Below are 18,169 nucleotides of genomic sequence, written 5' to 3'. Positions count from 1 at the left end.
CTGATACTCAGACTGGATTTACACTGCAGGCCCAAGTACACATTTCCAATTTGCAGCCCACATGTGATACCCAGAATGGAATTTAATATCCAGAAGCTATTTGTTCACATTCACCGGGGACAAGCACATTTACACATGCAAATATTTCCACTGAGAGCAGACAATCTCATAATGGGATATGATTTCCTCACAAGGAAATGTGATTTTGTCCATAACATTTTGAGAACATTTTGTAAATGATGCAGGAATACGCTCTCACCTCAGAAACTTCCACTTCAAATGTAGCTTTATTAATTAATGTGTGAGTTCCGTTGTATGTAGACCCATCATGAAGGAAAAAAGCTAAAATAAATACCCCAAATTTCCCCAATTTTGAGATGCTTTCATATTGACAATAGACAGGATGTTAGGTAGTAGCACTATAAATAATATTAATCGCGTTCAGAAGTTTATTTCTTTAACTCAAATTGCCAAGTCCATTTTCATCATAAATTTCCTTAAAACGGAAGGGGTCAAAAATCTATTTTCTTTTTGCATTTTGACCCAATTGTCTGGATTCTGTGTAATGGCTGACAAATGAAGGTAGATAACTTTGTCATTATACTACTATCCTTATTTCAAGTTGAACCACCACTAATGTAACAAATATACACCATTTCAAGGTGTTATTGATAGTGGATGCAGAAGTTTAGTGTAGTGTTGCACCGCTACCAACACTAACATCGGTATCAGTACCAACATGGTTACCCATCGTCCAAACTAAGATGGCTGCCAGTGGACACTGCTGTTGTAAATTTAAATCAGTTCATCACTAGTAGACACCCAAAGCCTTAGAAATGGGTGGGCAGTATTTTTTGTTAATTCGCAGCCATCCTTCCCACGTCAAATGAATTGGATGTCTGTCTAGCGCTGTCCATTACAGACAATGAGTTAAAAATAAAATGTGTTTTTTTTCCTCTAGCTGAGATGCACCTAAGTCACAATTAGTTTATCACAAGTAGACATCCAATCTACTCAGTGAGAGGGTGGTTGTGAATGAACCTATTCGATGTCAGCCCTCCCACTTCAAAAGGGTTGGACGTCTCGAGCTATCAGTGGTAGCCAGTGAATTAAGCAGTGTCAGACCAAGCCATCATACATTCATACATTTATTTAGAGTCTAGGTCAGAGTTAGGCAAATGCAACCTTTGGTATTGTGAGTATTGTGTCCCTTGATCCTTTTGGTGTAAATCCAGCCGTGGAGTAGATGATTGCTGCATTCCATTTTGACTAACCTCAACCCACGATACTACTACTGCTTTAAATCTACCCCAAGTGACCAATCACGTTCTCTCTTGTTTTTGTTGTGATTTTTGGATGTTTTTTTGTAGAAGAAAAAAAAACATGGTAAAAGATTTCATGTGCATTTGTTTGTGGTTCTGTTGTATTTGTGTATTTTTTTTCTCCATCTACATTGGTGTTTGTCCTCTGACTGCTGTGTCGTGTGCATCCACCCCGCAGGAGAAGACCAGTGCCCTCAGCCTGAGCAACGTGGCTGGGGTCTTCTACATTCTGGTCGGGGGACTCGGCTTGGCCATGCTGGTGGCCTTGATCGAGTTCTGTTACAAGTCCCGAGCCGAGGCCAAACGAATGAAGGTGGCAAAGAATGCACAGAATATTAACCCAACTTCCTCGCAGAATTCACAGAATTTTGCAACTTATAAGGAAGGTTACAACGTGTATGGGATCGAAAGTGTAAAAATTTAGGGGGTAGGGACACGAGGTTTTCATAAATTCCCCAAACTGCACGCTTTTTTGGCTCCATCCTCCGTTTCATCCTTCAGTGTTAGTGAATGAAGAGGTTGGCCAAAAGATCGTATGTACTGCTGACTTATGATTTGATGAGAGAAAGACATATCAGCCACGAACACACCCTTTTGTTAAAGCATAATGATCGTGTTTGGATCAAGGAGTGTCAGCGCCAAGCTGAAAAGGGAAAAAATACCTCTTGTTACGAAATCGATTTTGTTGCAGAAGTGGATTTTTAATTTGAGTTTTCACGAGTTTTACATTGTAAATGCCCTAATCCCAGATGTTACCCCTTAACCCCTTTAAAAATCATTCCGTTTTATTTTCTAAAATGAAAGATGAACAAGAGAAGAGAAATATTTGTAGGAAGTGACCCAGAAGTCAACAGTGCCAACAGCTGAATATCCCAAAATGTACAGACAGTCAAATCAACAGGAAATAACCCAGTTAAGAGCAAAGCATCCCCACGCAATTTCTCCAGAAGTCACATTATCTAGTCATTTTGAGTTCTAATCTAAATAAGGCAGATCATATCTGTAATGATTCATTGAGGGGAAAAGAAGATAGCAGTCCAAAACACGTGTTAGATAGACATTTGCTTTCTCATGATAACTTATAGTCTTTCTCGGGCAAATATTTTAACTGCTGAAGTATTTTTATTTCCTTTAGAGTGGTGGCGCTGGCGAACCCTTTGTAATATTGTCTGTCCATTTGAGTTTCCTTAAGACCCCCATGCTCATGTATGACTGTTGATGGCCAGGCTTGACGATGCCTCTCTGCTAGTTAAAAGAAAAAAATGACAAAAACAACATATTGTCTATACTCAGCTAATGCTTGCCACCATACCATACGCACATGCTCATTCTTGCGTCATGTGGCGCCGCTCCTCCACACAACCTTTAGTTCTCATCCACATACATATTTATCCATATATGTATATATTTATATTTCACACTTGAGCATGCAGGGAAAAACTGACCTAACTTCTCTGTGGCAATGTCCCAACCTCCCTTTTTCCCCCCCGCCTGCAGATGACTTTCGGGGACGCTATGAGGAACAAAGCGAGACTTTCGGTCACCGGGAGCACTGGGGAGAATGGTCGGGTGATGACTCCGGAGTTCCCGAAGGCCGTCCACGCCGTCCCGTACGTCAGGCCCGACATGGGCCTCAATGTCAGCCTGACAGACCTGTCCTGATCCCAGACCAACTTCCGAGTGCCTTACCATGGTTTCAAAAAGAAAAGAAAAAAAGAGCGATTTGGTTCTTTTTTTTTTCTTCGAAAAGGTTTGTCCCCCGCCCCGCCCCCTTAACGCTTCTTACTCTCGCTTGCTTCTGTTGTGGCGCTGTTTTTCTCTGATGGGAAGGTCAGAGATCAAAAGACTCGGACGTTATTGTCCCCAATGTTAAAAGCAAATATCCTGGAAATTATTTCTCATTCCTAAATGCGTGAAAGCGAGGGCTTGATTAACAGCTGCTTCTCCTTTGTCACAAACTGTGTGTATGCGTGTGTGTTAATCGGTCGCCGCCAACATCCGAAACAGGAAGCACATCTGCGTTCTAAAAATGTGAAATAGTCCTTTGAAGTTTTTCTTAAGAAAATGCCAGGAAAAATGCTCACTTTAAAAAAAACAACTATTTTTATCTATTTTCACAAATAGCTTTTAAAGAAACTCGCCAGTTTGGTTGAAACACGTTTGGAGAAGAAAGGAATAGCAACAAAAATCATGTAATTAACTCCCTGTATATTTTATTCGGTAACGTTTGGTGTTGATACGAACTCTATGTATCGGAGTCTCTGATTTTGTTCAACTTTTTCGACTGGTGTCCTTTTCTTTCCCACCACCCGCTGTTTGTATTTTTTCTGCCGAGGACCAGGGTCGTTTGTCGTTCTTTCAGGAGGAAGTGAATCTGTTTACACGTCATGAATGCAAATTATATATCTATTAAAAAACCCATTTTAAAAAAAATGGAAAAGGGCGTTAGAGAGCATCCACTGCGCGGAAAAATGCCGAAATGCCAAAAAAGTGACGGGTGCCAAATCCTAGTGCCAGTAGATGATGAAGATAGAGTCTTAATATAATCAATCACTGTCATTTCAGTGAATGTAAATGACTTTTTTGTAAACTATAGATGTACAGTCGGTGGCGACACTGCTAATAAGGATAAATAAATAGCCTTTTGGGGGGGTTGTTTTGTTGTTTTTCATGTATTTTTGCATCCACCTGACGATGACGTAGCAGCGGTTTCTGCATGTCGTTTGCCGCCGTCGTTACATTTTTTTTTTTTTATTACTGCCAATAAAAAAGCCAACACATACAGCCACAACAGCGTTTACATTTTAAATGTAGAAGTCGTGATGGTGTTTGAATTTTCGGGGGAAAAACATACATACATATGATAATTATAGACATATATATACATCTATTTTGTATAAAAAGATTTTAAAAAATCAGAGCCCCCCCTTTCCATGATGGTGTCATATACATCGATTTTTTTTTTAAGACAAGCACTTCTTAATGCATAGGAGTCACTTCATCTCTTTTATGAACTGTAAAGAGCCCCCATGTATAATACAAAGGGGCTAATAATCTGTATTATTATTATTACTCTGGCTGTTGTTTTTGTATTCTGACAATAGATAACACGCATATAATTGTAGTCGCTTCTAAGTTCCATATGGCGTAAATTCAGGCTATTCTCACTGACATTTTGTATTATGGAATGTGTGCTAACTTGTTTATTTTTGGGACTCTTTCTTAAATAAATTTAAAAAAGAAAATGGCTGACCAATCTTGTTTATGATTGCTTCTTAAAGTACCATTAACTGATATCAACAATGACCAAGTATTAAGCGTTAAAGGTCCTAAAAAAATCATTGGATCACTTCCAGCTCTTACCTGGGATAATGGATTGGGTGTCTATTGCCGTCAATAGGTGTTTTCAGTATTAATTTACCTCTTTTTCTAACTACCACAAGGTAGTGAGGAGACAAGCTTTCATTAGGGCTTCTTGGTTCCAAAATGCTTAGGTACATATTCCTTATTTTTACTTAAACATAACCTTCACCTGCTTGACACCAACGCACGTCTGTCTGTATCTCAGCCTGATATTGCAGACGTCTATAAACAACACATGGGAGAAATAAAAAAAATGGATCGATCGAGAACCAGATGAGGGGGCTGAATTTTGCCCTAGAGCAAGCTGAGCAAACTGCCTCTCACTGGTAGTGGGTGGAGATGGCGGAAAAAAGCCAAGTGAGAGCCAGGCGAGTAGGCCGACTTTTTCCACCATTATCTTCACCTTGTTATTAAACCGGCAGGGTTCAACAAAAATAGAGAGGAACAACCAATAGCTTACAATCTCCATATTATGGTAAAATACAGAACGCCATTTGACATAAAGATTTCAACATCAAGCATCAACATGGAGTATCGGAGCTGTAACAAAGGGTTGCCAAAATGACATGACTGGGGGTTGTAAATTGAAAATCTCTGAGGGATTTGTGAGCAGGTGGCAAGATGTAAACAGACACTTACGGCTGACTAACAACACTGTGAGGCGCCTTTGTCAGAAAATCCAAATCTGGTTGATACAAACAAAATATGGCTCTGATGCAAGATTTGCCTTTGAAACAGTTATTCCCAAGTCTGGGTTGTCATGGCAACAGCTGCTTCCTCATGATGAAAAGGGTGGGTGGGAGTAAGAAGGACTGGGGTTGTGTTGCTCTTCCATGCATACGTTTGAAATTCGCCCGTGAGAACAAAACATCGGCAGGCATGTTATGCAATCCAGCCGAAAGTGAGTGCAGATCGCTATGGCAACAGAGCTTGAAGAGAGATTTTTTTTTTTTTATTGCCGGAGGAGAGACACTCGCACTGGGGCTGACATTTTTTTCCGGAAATGTCACAGATGCAATTAATAATGGTAATAATCATACAGCTGTTTGGTTTTAAAAACCTCACATTGCTCAAGCCTTTGGCTGCTGATCGTTTGATTGCTAGTTCAAATGGATTGCACATCTATTGCCATCAATTTGTGTTTTTTCATCCCAATTTCCCTCCTTTATTAACTACCACTGGGCTGGCAGTGAATCATCTAAGCTAATGATAACCTTTGAATATATGACCACTGCCCCTGAAATGAGACAGAAATGGTTGCTACACACTAAAGCACATGTGTCAAAGTGGCGGCCCGGGGGCCAAATCTGATTGCATCATATTGTGTGGCCCAGGAAAGTAAATCATGAGTGCCGACTTTCTGTTTTAGGATCAAATTAAAATGAACAGTATAGATGTATATTAAATTTCCTGATTTTCCCCCTTTTAAATCAATGATTGTAATTTTTTAATCCATTTTTCTGTGTTATTAGTTCAAAAATATTTTTGTAAAATCTACAAATATATAAAAAAGTGAAAATAAACATTGTTTTAGATCTATAAAAAAAACTGAATATTCAGGGATTTTAATCCAGTTCTTTTAATCCATTTATTTAAAAAAATCTAAATATTATATCTAAAATGGTCCGGCCCACATGAAATCGAGTTGACGTGAACGCGGCCCGCGAACCAACCCGAGTCTGACTTTCTTGCACAAAAGTGATAGAGCTCCTGAATACGACTGGTCATCAAGACTTCCCAAGTCTACCCAAGAAAGGCATGGCCACCAAACCAGACGCCCTAATGAGTGCTCCCTAACATCTGCCAAAGTAGTGATGTTATTTTCCAATCAGTCAACAAAATTTGCAAGCAACAGATGTTTGGAGGAGTGTGGGGGGGGGCTTCCCAGTAAGTTGCCATCTGCCTAAAATATCTGTAGTTATTAATCCAATTTTTTTCCACAATGTGTCTCATAGAAGCTAGATGCTGTAAATGAGGAATGTGAGGCATAAACTGGAGGAAATGGGAGCAGGCTCCCTGTCCAGGCACCATCTGCCTTTAACAGTAATGCTGCCAAACACAGCAGTGGTATCTCGGGACCTTCTTGTCTGCAAAGATGGATCTTCTGTGTCCAGATTCCATTTTTCATCTCTACACCTTGCCCTCATTTGTGTCAGCCTCTGCAGTTTGCTGCGCAGTACTTAAGACAAAGTGCACAAACTTTGGGAGAAAACCTGGATTACTGAATAAAATGTCAAATGATTGGGCATCCAAACTTTTGGGCAAATTAAACAAGAGGACATAACTTAATCATCCGTAAGTGCGTGCGAGCACAGCACCTCGTCATCGACATCAGGGCCTGATATGGCCTTTGCCACATTTGAATGTCTCCGATCAATAAATAATGAGAACTGTGTTTAGCATGGTGCAGATCACTGAGACGCTGCTGCCAAGGTGTATTGGGAACAAGCTGTCTGCTGACACGTTGCTTTAAATGCGGTCGACACCCAGGAACTTTCAATCTGCAACAGGAAGTGAGTGAGGAAAGAGCAATGTCTGAGTGAAGATTTGATCTTGAAGTTGTTTCAACTAGTGTGGCATCAATATCTTTTATTTTTGGCTACCTATCCTGTGGGGAATTTGCCAAAGTATTTTCTCAAATATACAAATATAATACAAAATTTCTGCATACTCATTGGAATGGAAGGTAATTGGTATATTGGCTTAGTCAGAGGACGTCATTCCCTGCCATTGAATAAACAGATGTTGATTTACTGCCACATCTTCCACTTCAAATGGATTGGACATCTACTAGTGGTAAACTCGTTTGAATTCACAACTTAAGAATGAATGGACGCCACTTGGATGTCTAAAAACAGCTGGGAAAGGACAACAACGTGCAGAGCCTGGAGGCATCTTGGGTAAGATGGGCAGCTGTTGAAAATTAGATCTCAAGATTGCATATCAACAGAAGCACATTATTTCTTTGAAGTTGCCAAAACTGATGAAAGCCTTATTAGTCCTGATAATAGTGTCAGTATCGGTATCGCTAATTACTATATTTTAGATTTAGTTTTTATTTTTGGGGCTGTTTTTTTTTGTTTTTAAATGATGATACTACAAAATGTGCATTTCTCAACAACAATGGACTGCTTGGGTCATGAAGTACAATATACCATTACCATTATTTTGTGTTCATTGAATATTGTACTCTTCATTTTAAGATATTGTATGTACTAAAATCAATGTTTGCCCGCTATTGCTGACTTATTCCATTCAATATTTGAGTTCTAAGGGAATGTTTTCCTGTAAATTTACTACGTTTTCACTTATTTGGATGCATGCAGACAAAAACAAAAATTAAAACCAATAAGCATGCATAATCACAACCACGCAAACAGACGCACTACTGTATGTCAACATTATGCACGGACAACAACCTGGCTCCTAACATTCTGTGCAAAACAACTTTCCGCGCCTTTATCTGACTTACCGTACACATCAATGGCCCACTGCATAATTGAAGCATTGAAATTGAAAAAGTCCTTTTCATTTTCAAGGCTGAGAGGCACCAAAGAAGTGAGAGAGTTGCTCCGAGTTGACGACGCTTTCAAAACTCTCGATTGATCAATTATTCAGTGAGGAGCGGCTGTGGAAAGAAATTAGGTCCAAAGCAATTTAAACCCGTTCTTTTAATGGCTTTTAGTGGTGTTAACCAAAAAATGAGGATAAACGCAATCAATAAACATGCAAATCAAATTATACTTTAATAGATCATAGCATAAAAGGAAATTACTGTAAATGAAAACAAAGTTTACCAGAAAGTAGCCCACTGGATTATAAACCAGAGGGATTATCACTCCTAAAGACTACTCTTGGTATACTATACTAATAGTGGAAAACAATGAGTTTTTTTCTTCTTCTTTCTTCTCCTTACCAATGAGTGTGTCACTAGTAGATGTTTAAGGCACAAATCCATCTCAATTGGGAGCGAATGTTTGGTTATTTGTATATATGGCACACATTGGCAAATTATTTCTTATTTCTGATATTGATGACATCGTTTTATTTCCATATCATCACCGAAAACAACACTCCTAGTTTTGGTATCGTTGCAACACTGCTGAAAATAGAAGGTACTGCCTCTGGTGTGACAGAAAAATAAATAAAATTACTAAAATTGGCCAGTTATAATCGATAAAATGCCCAAAACTGGAAATTAGCATCCATGACGGCAAACAAAGGAGAACCATTACAAGCGCGAGCCAATAAATATTTCAACAATTCCCTTCATAAGAGGGTCAATTATTAAAACGCGGCACGACCACAATGACTCTTTTTAATGTGGCCCGAAACGTGTGCAAAATTAATAGCATTCTCCAAAGCTGTCCATCAGAGAGTAAACAAAGAGGCTTTTTAATGGAACCCGATGCAGGAAATTTGGCTCCTGGCGGCGTGCTGTGACGACGGCAAAAAAAAGCAAAGTCGCATGCTGAGTAGTTGTTAGAGCGGTGGGCAAATTGGGGCGTGATGGCGGGGTTAGATGTTAATTTGCGACAGGATGAACATTTCGGCAAACATAAGGTATCTCACAAGATGAGGTATCAGGAGTCAAAAATTATATCAGTACAGCACTAATTCAAATCTTAAAAAACAAATTCCAATAATTTGTCAGTCTTGGTCTCCCTGGCAATTGAATAGTGGTGTGTAGACTTTTTATACTGACCCTAAAGCACGCAGAGGACTAGTTCTTTTAAATATCACTGCAAGAATTTATTTATCATCCTACAGCAGGCACAATATCCATTTCGCGCCTCCAAGGCAACGAGAGCACACGGAAAACCAAACAATGACTTTTACCGGCTGTAAATGTGAACAATTATTCATTTCGATGGTGTTTTTGAGGTCCGCTTAAGTTTCCTCACGGTGGTTATTAAAAAGACATGAGAACCAAACTCCCTCATGAGAGGCCGCAATATGGAACTGAATCACCCTGATTTGCAGACGGACGGGAGATTAAAAATAAATTGGGGTTGTAAAATATTTAGAGGTTTAGGAGGAACGGGTGTGTGGCTTTAATGAAGATTTGTTACTTTGCCTTTCCCCAGAGAGCTGCCGGCTCATCTCAAAAATTGAAAATTGAATTTAAAAAAAGTTTTAACTCATTTGGTGCCTTTGATGGCGGCATAAATGACTACTGGCGCTCCTAAATAAAAGAACTTTATGATCTTTTTAAAAGAACTTTATTTATCTTTTATACTATAAAAGAAAATCCTATTGGTTAGTACGGTAACTTAATCCTTCAAATTTACTTTTGTCTTTACTTAGAATTTTGAATCCAAAGCCGTACATTGGTTTTTGAGATTTCTATCAAAACTTAAAGGCCAGTAACAGTGGTTGACCTGAAGTATCATATCCAACAAAACTTTTTTTCTTCCTAGTACCATATTTTGCTGTTTAATATACCCGGGTATATTAAATGATTTTTGCTTTTTTGAGCCTCCCGTTTGTGCGCCATTTAGTATACCCCTGCCGTTTAATATACCCGGGTATATTAAATGGGGGGTATATTAAACAGCAAAATATGGTAGTGAGCAAATGTGTGCGGTTTCCCTAGTTGTGAACTCAGTTAGTTGATCAAAGCTAATCAGGCGTCAAGAAATGGTGGGGTCGTTGCTACCTTTTTAACACATCACCATGTTTGCGTTTACTCAGTTGGGGTTTGTTTAAGAAGGGTGGCATGTGCTCGACTGCGCTTAGTGCCCTCACTTTTTACTAATAACTCATTGAGAGTAACCATGGATGGGGGATAAGCAAAGATCACTCATGTTCTACTTAGAAATGAACACTTCACTGAAACACCGACGTCGTTACTGAGATAGCCCCAAATGCTCAACTCGTAAGCATTATACCTTGCAAACCATTTTAATGTATTCAAATAGGCGTGCGTCTCATTTTCAAAAGGACGTATTAAAAAAGCTAATCCTATTTGTAGAAGACACGGCAGAGTTAAATATATGAGCAAGGTGTCCCCAATACTAATTTAGCAGAGGCAGCAGCAAGGTAATGAAATGGCCCATTATTACTAAGCTTTTCATGCACACACTATAACATACATACATATATATATATATATATATATATATATATATATATATATATATATATATATATATATATATATATATATATATATATATATATATATATATATATACATATATATATACATATATACATATATATACATATATATACATACATATATACATATAAACATACATACATAACATAACTGGCAGATTAGAGCTTGTCTTAAATGTGTTTTGATCATCCTTGAAGCCTCACACTAGATGGAAAATGCGCACCAAATACGGCCTAGGCTCACGTTGTCAAAATTCTTCGAGCCACTTTGAAGGTAGATTTAAGTTTTGGAGAAAAAAAAGATTAATATATTAGTTATTCTGAGAGAGATGCAAAGTGCTGGCGATGCTGTACATATCAATTAATGTATGTAAATCTGCAACTTCAAGCATTTGAAGGCCTAAATATCAGCACTGAGAGAAAGAAGAAAGAAATGTCTGTCATATAATCAAAACACATTATACAGCAGTTAGAAAAAGTGTACAAACCTTTTTTTCTTCAAATACAAATTGGGGTTTAATTATAAACAGTGAACAAAGGTAGGAAAAATCTAAAACAACAGAGCTTGAATTGTCACATAATAAATAATTTTATGTTGGTGTCATCAAGGAGTATAGACTTTCATTTTTTGTCACATTATCTTATTTTGAGGGCTGTAATGATTGCAGCTTGTTACTGTTATTTTGGTATTAACACAAGCTCTGATTCGGTAAAAAACTCATTTTTTTGTTTGAAAATGAGCTTTTCAGAAGGTGTCTTGTGAGGTAATTCTAAACAATCTCTGACAACACTTTTATACATTAATTTTACAGTACAGCTTTCAAGATGATGCCACTAGCAGACATCATCCCAGTTGAATGACCTCTTCCCTGAGCTGCGTGCTTATGTGATTGTGATGTCACGCTGCATCGTGGCACGTTCAAAGGTAACTACAACCGCCGCACGTTTTTGTCACTTCTCTTCTAAGAGAAGAGAAAGTCGGTAGTCCAGGTGTCCAGGTAAAATCCAGAGATGGACTCGTATGGCGTATTTGGCGATCGCTTGGTCCCTGGGGCTCGGCTGTACTCGGCGTCCACCAGCTACAAGGTGCTGTCGTTGCTCAGCAGCGGGACCTTCGGGAAAGTGGCCAAATGCCGTAAGATGGATAGCAACAAAACGGTAGCTGTGAAGATGTTTAGAAATCAAGGAAGCTTTGCGGAGCAGGCCAAGATTGAGGTAGGGTGAGCCACTGAGAAATGAAGAAAGACTAAAGACTTAAACTGGCAGATAATTGCAGCTTACAGACCAACTACAACAATAAATTGTTATCACTGTGCTACACTCTCCATTTGGTATGTAGATTGACACGTTGCAGAAAGTAAAAATACTGCAGAATTCCAAAAGACACCTGGTTCTGTGGAAACGCATCTTCAACGACATGGGGCACATTTGTTTGGAGTTTGAATACCTGGACAAGAGTCTATATGACCTCATGAAGGAACGGCAATTCAAATATCTCCAAGTGAAAGAGATTCGACCCGTGGTCCATCAGGTATATTCCACACATGGACACCAGTGTAAAGACCATTTACAAAACATCCTTTATATTTTTTTCAGCTAGCCATCGCTCTGGACCATTTGAAGCATGCACATATGATCCACGGTGATATCAAGCTAGAAAATGTCATGCTGATCGACCACCAACAGCAGCCATACAGAATCAAACTCAGCGACCTTGGCTTGGCCCAAGGTGATTCGGTCAAAAAACAGAACTGCAATAGTCATAGTCACCGGTATCGGTAAGGAACCGGGAAAAACAAACCGTGAATTCTCAATATCCATTTGAAAAATGTCATACGTATGTTGATTAAACAGTCGTGAAGATTAAGCTAAATGAATGCTCTTCATGGTCTACGTGACCTTTTTTCCATTTGGAATAATCCCTTAAAAGTCCATTAAATTGACCATTCACTCTGTCAGGTCTCCAGAGATCTTATTGGGAGCTCCATTCACTGAATCAACAGACATGTGGTCTGTTGGCTGCGTGGCGGCTTTCTTATACACGGGAACTCATATGTACCATGGCAGAAATGAACACGAAATGGTAAATTACTGGGTTTAAGTCCCTAGAAAAGAAAAACGCCTCCCAAGCTATACTCACCCACGGTAATGTCTTCAGATAAAGTCTATTATGGAAACTCAAGGTCAATTTCCAGAGGATATCCTGGTCTCTGGACAAAAGACCTCTGTCTTCTTCCACAGGGACAACCAAACCAGTACCTGGAAACTGAGGGTAACTTAATATTGAAGTTGATTTTTGGGGCTCAGAGTTTAAAATATGCAAAAATAACCATCTGTTCACAGGCAACGGAACAGCAAGAGACAGCATTCGCAGCACGAGACACAAGAAAGATCAAGTTGATTTCTCTCAATCACCTTCAGCAAGTATGCTAAAAATAAAATATCCCACTAGTGCCGTAAATGTTGCCTCCCAGATAAGGACAAAGCCTGTCCAAGAAAAGCGAAAAAGCAGCAATAATAAAACCTATGTTTTGCTATGTTTCAGCTGCAACTTTTTGATGGCAAGCACAACAAGGACAAAGACATCTACACAGAAGACAAGCAAATGTTTGTGGAAATGCTGAAGGGAATGCTCCACCTCAATGCTTCCCAACGACTGACACCTCGTCAAGTCCTGGCTCATCAGTTTGTCACCATGGACCACCTAAATCTTCATCGCGACGTCAGCCCACAGTATGTAGCCATTCAATGCTTTTTTTTAATTCAAAAAGGGGTTTTAAGAAATGGTTAGGATTAATGTTGCACTGATACTAGTATTGGTAGGGTAACGGTTATCGGTATCGGTATCTGGGAGTATTAAGAACTAACGTTCCGATGCTATGCTTTATGTACACTTTAAGATTCAGTTTCCAACCGCCGGTCGCCCTACCCTAGATGGTACTCGGTCGTTTGGTCGCCGGTCTTTTGGTCGCCGGTCTTTTGGTCGCCCGGAAAGTTATTGATAATTACCATTCAAATCGTTGCTCAAATTCCCTAAATACAAACTGCGAATTATTATTTAGTCATACTTAATGCCCTATTAATTATTAGGCTAAAGAAAAGCTCCAAATTTCCCGTACTTTTATTGTGTTTTGTTGGAGAACTTGTTAAGACCCTGACTGACCCGACTAAGGGGACAACTCATGTACATACAAACTCTTATACACTCACACGTCCGCTCAGTGAAACTGCTTGGGGCCATTGTTGGCTTTTATTGATGCGTAGACCGTGTTGTTTTACCCTGTTTTGTTGCCGGTCTTTTGGTCTTCCGTTGTTTGGGTCCGGGCGACCAAAAGACAGGCGACCAAACGACCGCACACGACCCTAGATGGCTACAAATGACACACTGCTGTAAAAATGCAACTCTAATATTAACCTTCTTTTTTTTTCTTGCAGTGCTAAGTCATGCTATGAATTGATGTCCTACTGTGAGAAAGAAACGTCTCGCCCTACAAAAAGGAAATCCTCTTCAAACCTGCTGAAAACTTCATCAAAGAGCACCCGAGAGAAGCATTCCAGCACCAAAGTCCACAAGAAATCTCATGAAGCAACATGTAAGCCCTCCAAAAGGCTAAAAAGTGGAAATGTAAACAACCGCATCAATCAAGATGAATGCACTAATGAGTCCAAACAACCTGTTGGCGAAAGAAACCTTTCGCGGACCTCCAATCCCTCCAGACTAAGATCAAAGGACACAAAGTATATCAAGCTAAAAACCAGATTTGCGGTACGCTTCATGGAAGAGCAAAGCGCTATGGATGAGAACCAGACTTGTGGGAACGAACAACAACACCAACACCATGCCGGAGCAGGAATTATCCTGGGGAAAGATCCTACTAAAAGTGTACTGTAACAAACAAAAACACTTAAATTAAACTAAAAAAATGACAGAGAGGAAAATCCACTTTTACATCATGACTGCACTGAGTGGGCCGTGACACATCTTATGCCAGCACATAATTATCCCACACTCCGTCGGGAGTTTTCAATCGTGAACCGTGTTGCGCCATCTCAAAGTAAAATGACACCGCTGAGGATACTAACCGCACAACATGTTTACAGTCGTTGACACCCACTAAGCCAAGAGCAGGACATGTTGCTAAACATTTATTAGTGTTGCATCGATAATTCCGGTAACCCACAGATTTAATTTCAGGGGGAAATGAGGGTGCATGTTCCATGCACTTTTTCAAAATGGCATTTTGTGCACTGCAGAATATTGCTTGGCTGTAGATAAGAGAACTGACATTTCTGCCATTGCACAGTTGTCAATTTTCATTTGTGGAATGGACTCCAGCCTGAGTGGGGCAGGGGAGGTTTCGGCATTATGTCCTATACCAGGGCTGCATCAACTCCGGTTCTCAATGGCCCCTATATATTAGTCCGTTCCATATTTTCCTCCTCTACTACACCTGAATCAAATAATCAGCTGATCAGCAAGCTTTCCAGAAACCTGATAACGATCCTGGTTGTTTGATCCGGCTCTGTTAGAGAAGGGAGACACGGAGGGCAAATGTCCTCTACATTATGGCACAACAAACCATGATTTATATGAAGAGGTGTCAAGTGTAAATGAGATGGAGTTACCTTGGGAAAAATGTGTGGGTTTGACAACAAACTGAGCACCTGTGTAGACGGGAGTGAATTGGTGGCAAAAATCCGGGAGATGTCAAAGGAATACGTCACAGGTGAACTGACAGCATTGTATCATACAACAGGAATTGTGGTAAAGTATAGAAAATGAAACATAGATTGAACACTTTCAAACGTGCAGTTCCTGGATGAGTTAGAAACAGGTCTGATTTGCCTTATCACATTGAGGTGCGAGGGGAGGGTGCTGCAAAGTTGTTTCGAGCTATAGATGAGATTTTTGTCCAATTGTCACCACCATTGTACTCGCATAGACTAAACAGATAGGGAAATGTTTTCTTTTTCATCACTGCCAGAGCGTAGCTGCAATTTTTGGGTGACTCACTCAGCATAAACTTCATTTAACTTCACAAGGTCAGAGCTTGGCCAGAGTGATGGCCGCCATCCCATAATAGTATGCCCCGCACCCTCCCCACCACCACCTCTCACTGCAAACATGGACAAAGGCCAACATCTGACAGACGCCGCAAGTTAGAGAAGTGAATGAAAGCATAGAGAGGAGAGTCGAGAGTGGTGGGCTCCAGGGACGTGCAGCTGATATGATCTGCCTGTCAAATCAACCAACACACACATGCGCACACTTAAAAGAATAAAATCAAAACATTTGAAAGTGTTGCCAATATTTCAGGTTTTAAAAGATGTAATCTGTATTATAAAATAAGCTTTTTGAACTTTTATGATCAAATGCATCGGCCTCCCAGTGCTGAATTCAAGGGTTCGATCTCGGGTCCGCCGGACCTTCCTGTGTGGAGTTTGCATGTTCTCCCTGGGATTGTTTTCTCCAGGTGCTCCGGTTCCCTCCCACATCCCAAAAACATGCAGAGTAGGCTCGTTGAAGACTCTAAATTTCCCCTAGGTATGAGTGTGAGCGTGAATTGTTGTCTGTCTCTTTGTGCCCTGAAAATGGCTGGCCACCGTTTCAGGGTCTATAGTTAGCTGAGATAGGCTCCAGCACCCCCCCGTGGCCCTTGTGAGGATAAGCGGTATGGAAAATGGAAGAAGAAATGATAGATATTAAGGATGCTAAAAGGTAAATTGGGAATATATCACTGTACATTGTATTTAGAATTTGTGGCTCCCGTTACCGATTCTGATGTGTGGTATCAGCCTAAACTTTACCGATACCACGTTTTTTCTATATATATTTCAAGATGCTGACTGGAGCATCCTCTTAAGCAGGATGTTTCACATTGATCTGCTCGTGAAGAGCTTTTTCGTTCAATATCGTTTGTTCACTTTTGCATTCTGCTTTCTTCTGCATTTCCAAAGTCCACACATGTGTCCTGCATGCGCTGGGATGGAATTACAATACTTTTCAATATTGATATCAAGAACCTATTGTGCGAAGGACTAAGCATCAGTAGATATTCAGCATTTTGCAACCCAGGGTGATACACTTACATACCTGTCAACCTCTGCCGATAACTGCCCTTATAAATGATTATGATTCCCCTTACAAACCCCCCAAAAAACCTTACAAACACCGTACGACTCGTACGGTGTTTGTAAGGTTTTTGGGGGGTTTGTAAGGGGAATCATAATCATTTATAAGGGCAGTTATCGGCAGAGGTTGACAGGTATGCACTTACAATACCAATACTGATACAAATGTGTGTAACAGTAATCTGGAACATTCTGGAAAATACAAATCAATATCTTAAAATAAGTTAGATTTTGCCCTCAACTTTCCATATTTCAGAAATAAGACATGACGGACTCTTTAACATCATTTCACCTGCTGTGAGGTCAATTCCACAGTGTTACTTTGATAGAACGGGTCTCCCGCGTGTATATATTCCCATCAAAATCTGCGCCCTTTGACCGCGCATGACCCCCCCACCCCACTCTTAAAAGCTGGGCCTTGTTTCTAATTTGCTATGTTTATTATACATCTTTGCATCAAAGCCCGACGTGGCTCGTCCGGACCACCATGAAAGCGCCAATCAAACCAGACAAAATAGTGCTGTAGACCAAACCTTAAGGGCCTCACCAATATGTATGTGTGTCCGCGTGTAAGTGCAAGAATGAAAGGGGGATTCCACAATGTTGAAGTGCTGACATGTGTTGTGGGCCTTTGCGGGGCTGGAATGCGATCCAGTACTTGAGACGAAGGGTGGCGAACACGCAGCTCTCGAGCCACATGCAATAGTATTTGTGTAAATAACTACGATAACGCTATAAGTGCAAAATGTTTTTTTTAAAACTCAATCCAGCCATTGACGGTGCTTGATATCCAATTTGACTGCTCCCAGTTAAAACGCATTGGACGTCAAGCAGCGTGAATGGCAGCCAATGAGTAAATAGACACTTCTAGTTTTTAACTCTTTTGCAGCCATTGACGGTGCTAGATGTCCAATTTGACTGTTACTAGTTAAAAGGCATTAGACGTCAAGCAGCGTGAATGGCAGCCAATGAGTTAATAGTCACTTCTAGTGGAATACCTTGGCCAAATGTTGGTTCCTTGTTCAAACAGTGACATCCTTGTTGGCAGGAGCTTCCATCTAAAAAAAATAACAATCAAATAAATAGAATTTCAGAATCGATTTATCGCGATATCTTGCATAGCAACCGCCATATCGAGATATCGCAACACCCCTAGTGTATGTTTTCACTTTCATAACGCAATGTCATTGGAGGTGAACACGCACTTTACCCACAGGCACCGCAATAGT

At 40.0% G+C, this 18,169-nt stretch overlaps 2 protein-coding genes across 10 annotated transcripts in view; both read left to right on the top strand.

Annotated features, from left to right (window-relative positions):
• Positions 1 to 4,578, top strand: part of gria2b (glutamate receptor, ionotropic, AMPA 2b) — a 28,214-nt gene extending 23,636 nt beyond the window's left edge. For 2 of the 7 annotated variants that reach the window (XM_077608563.1, XM_077608562.1), the window contains exons 15-16: positions 1,501 to 1,635; positions 2,820 to 4,578. In XM_077608563.1, coding sequence (XP_077464689.1) covers positions 1,501 to 1,635; positions 2,820 to 2,984 — 300 coding nt within the window. In that variant the 3' untranslated portion in view covers positions 2,985 to 4,578. Of the gene's footprint in view, positions 1,750 to 2,819 lie in introns of those variants that run through there. The other 5 variants (XM_077608565.1, XM_077608564.1, XM_077608567.1 and 2 more) reach the window with 4 other exon arrangements.
• Positions 4,579 to 7,198: 2,620 nt separating this feature from the next.
• Positions 7,199 to 15,079, top strand: LOC144082733 (homeodomain-interacting protein kinase 2-like). 3 transcript variants are annotated; one of them, XM_077610064.1, is made up of 9 exons: positions 7,199 to 7,585; positions 11,621 to 11,733; positions 12,148 to 12,339; positions 12,405 to 12,586; positions 12,768 to 12,891; positions 12,967 to 13,080; positions 13,152 to 13,232; positions 13,354 to 13,541; positions 14,244 to 15,079. In XM_077610064.1, the coding sequence occupies exons 2-9, from the start codon at positions 11,704 to 11,706 to the stop codon at positions 14,698 to 14,700; spliced, it is 1,368 nt and encodes a 455-aa protein (XP_077466190.1). In that variant the 5' UTR covers positions 7,199 to 7,585; positions 11,621 to 11,703; the 3' UTR covers positions 14,701 to 15,079. The 3 variants fall into 3 exon arrangements, with proteins under 3 accessions (XP_077466190.1, XP_077466189.1, XP_077466188.1); XM_077610063.1 differs by lacking the exon at positions 7,199 to 7,585 and adding an exon at positions 11,912 to 12,023 and having other exon boundaries at positions 11,620 to 11,733; XM_077610062.1 differs by lacking the exons at positions 7,199 to 7,585; positions 11,621 to 11,733 and adding an exon at positions 11,807 to 12,023.
• Positions 15,080 to 18,169: the final 3,090 nt, after the last annotated feature.

This window comes from Stigmatopora argus, chromosome 9 (genome assembly GCF_051989625.1).
Source record: "Stigmatopora argus isolate UIUO_Sarg chromosome 9, RoL_Sarg_1.0, whole genome shotgun sequence".
NCBI lineage: Eukaryota > Metazoa > Chordata > Actinopteri > Syngnathiformes > Syngnathidae > Stigmatopora > Stigmatopora argus.
The sequence above is the reverse complement of the archived record's forward strand: the minus strand, read 5'-3'. Positions and strand labels throughout refer to the sequence as shown.

Coding starts and splice junctions, on each gene's coding strand:
- LOC144082733 (XM_077610062.1), top strand. CDS start 11,820: ATGGACTCGTATGGCGTATTTGGCGATCGCTTGGTCCCTGGGGCTCGG. Junction 12,892..12,966: donor GCAGAAATGAACACGAAATG/GTAAATTACTGG, acceptor TAATGTCTTCAG/ATAAAGTCTATTATGGAAAC. Junction 13,542..14,243: donor CATCGCGACGTCAGCCCACA/GTATGTAGCCAT, acceptor TTTTTCTTGCAG/TGCTAAGTCATGCTATGAAT.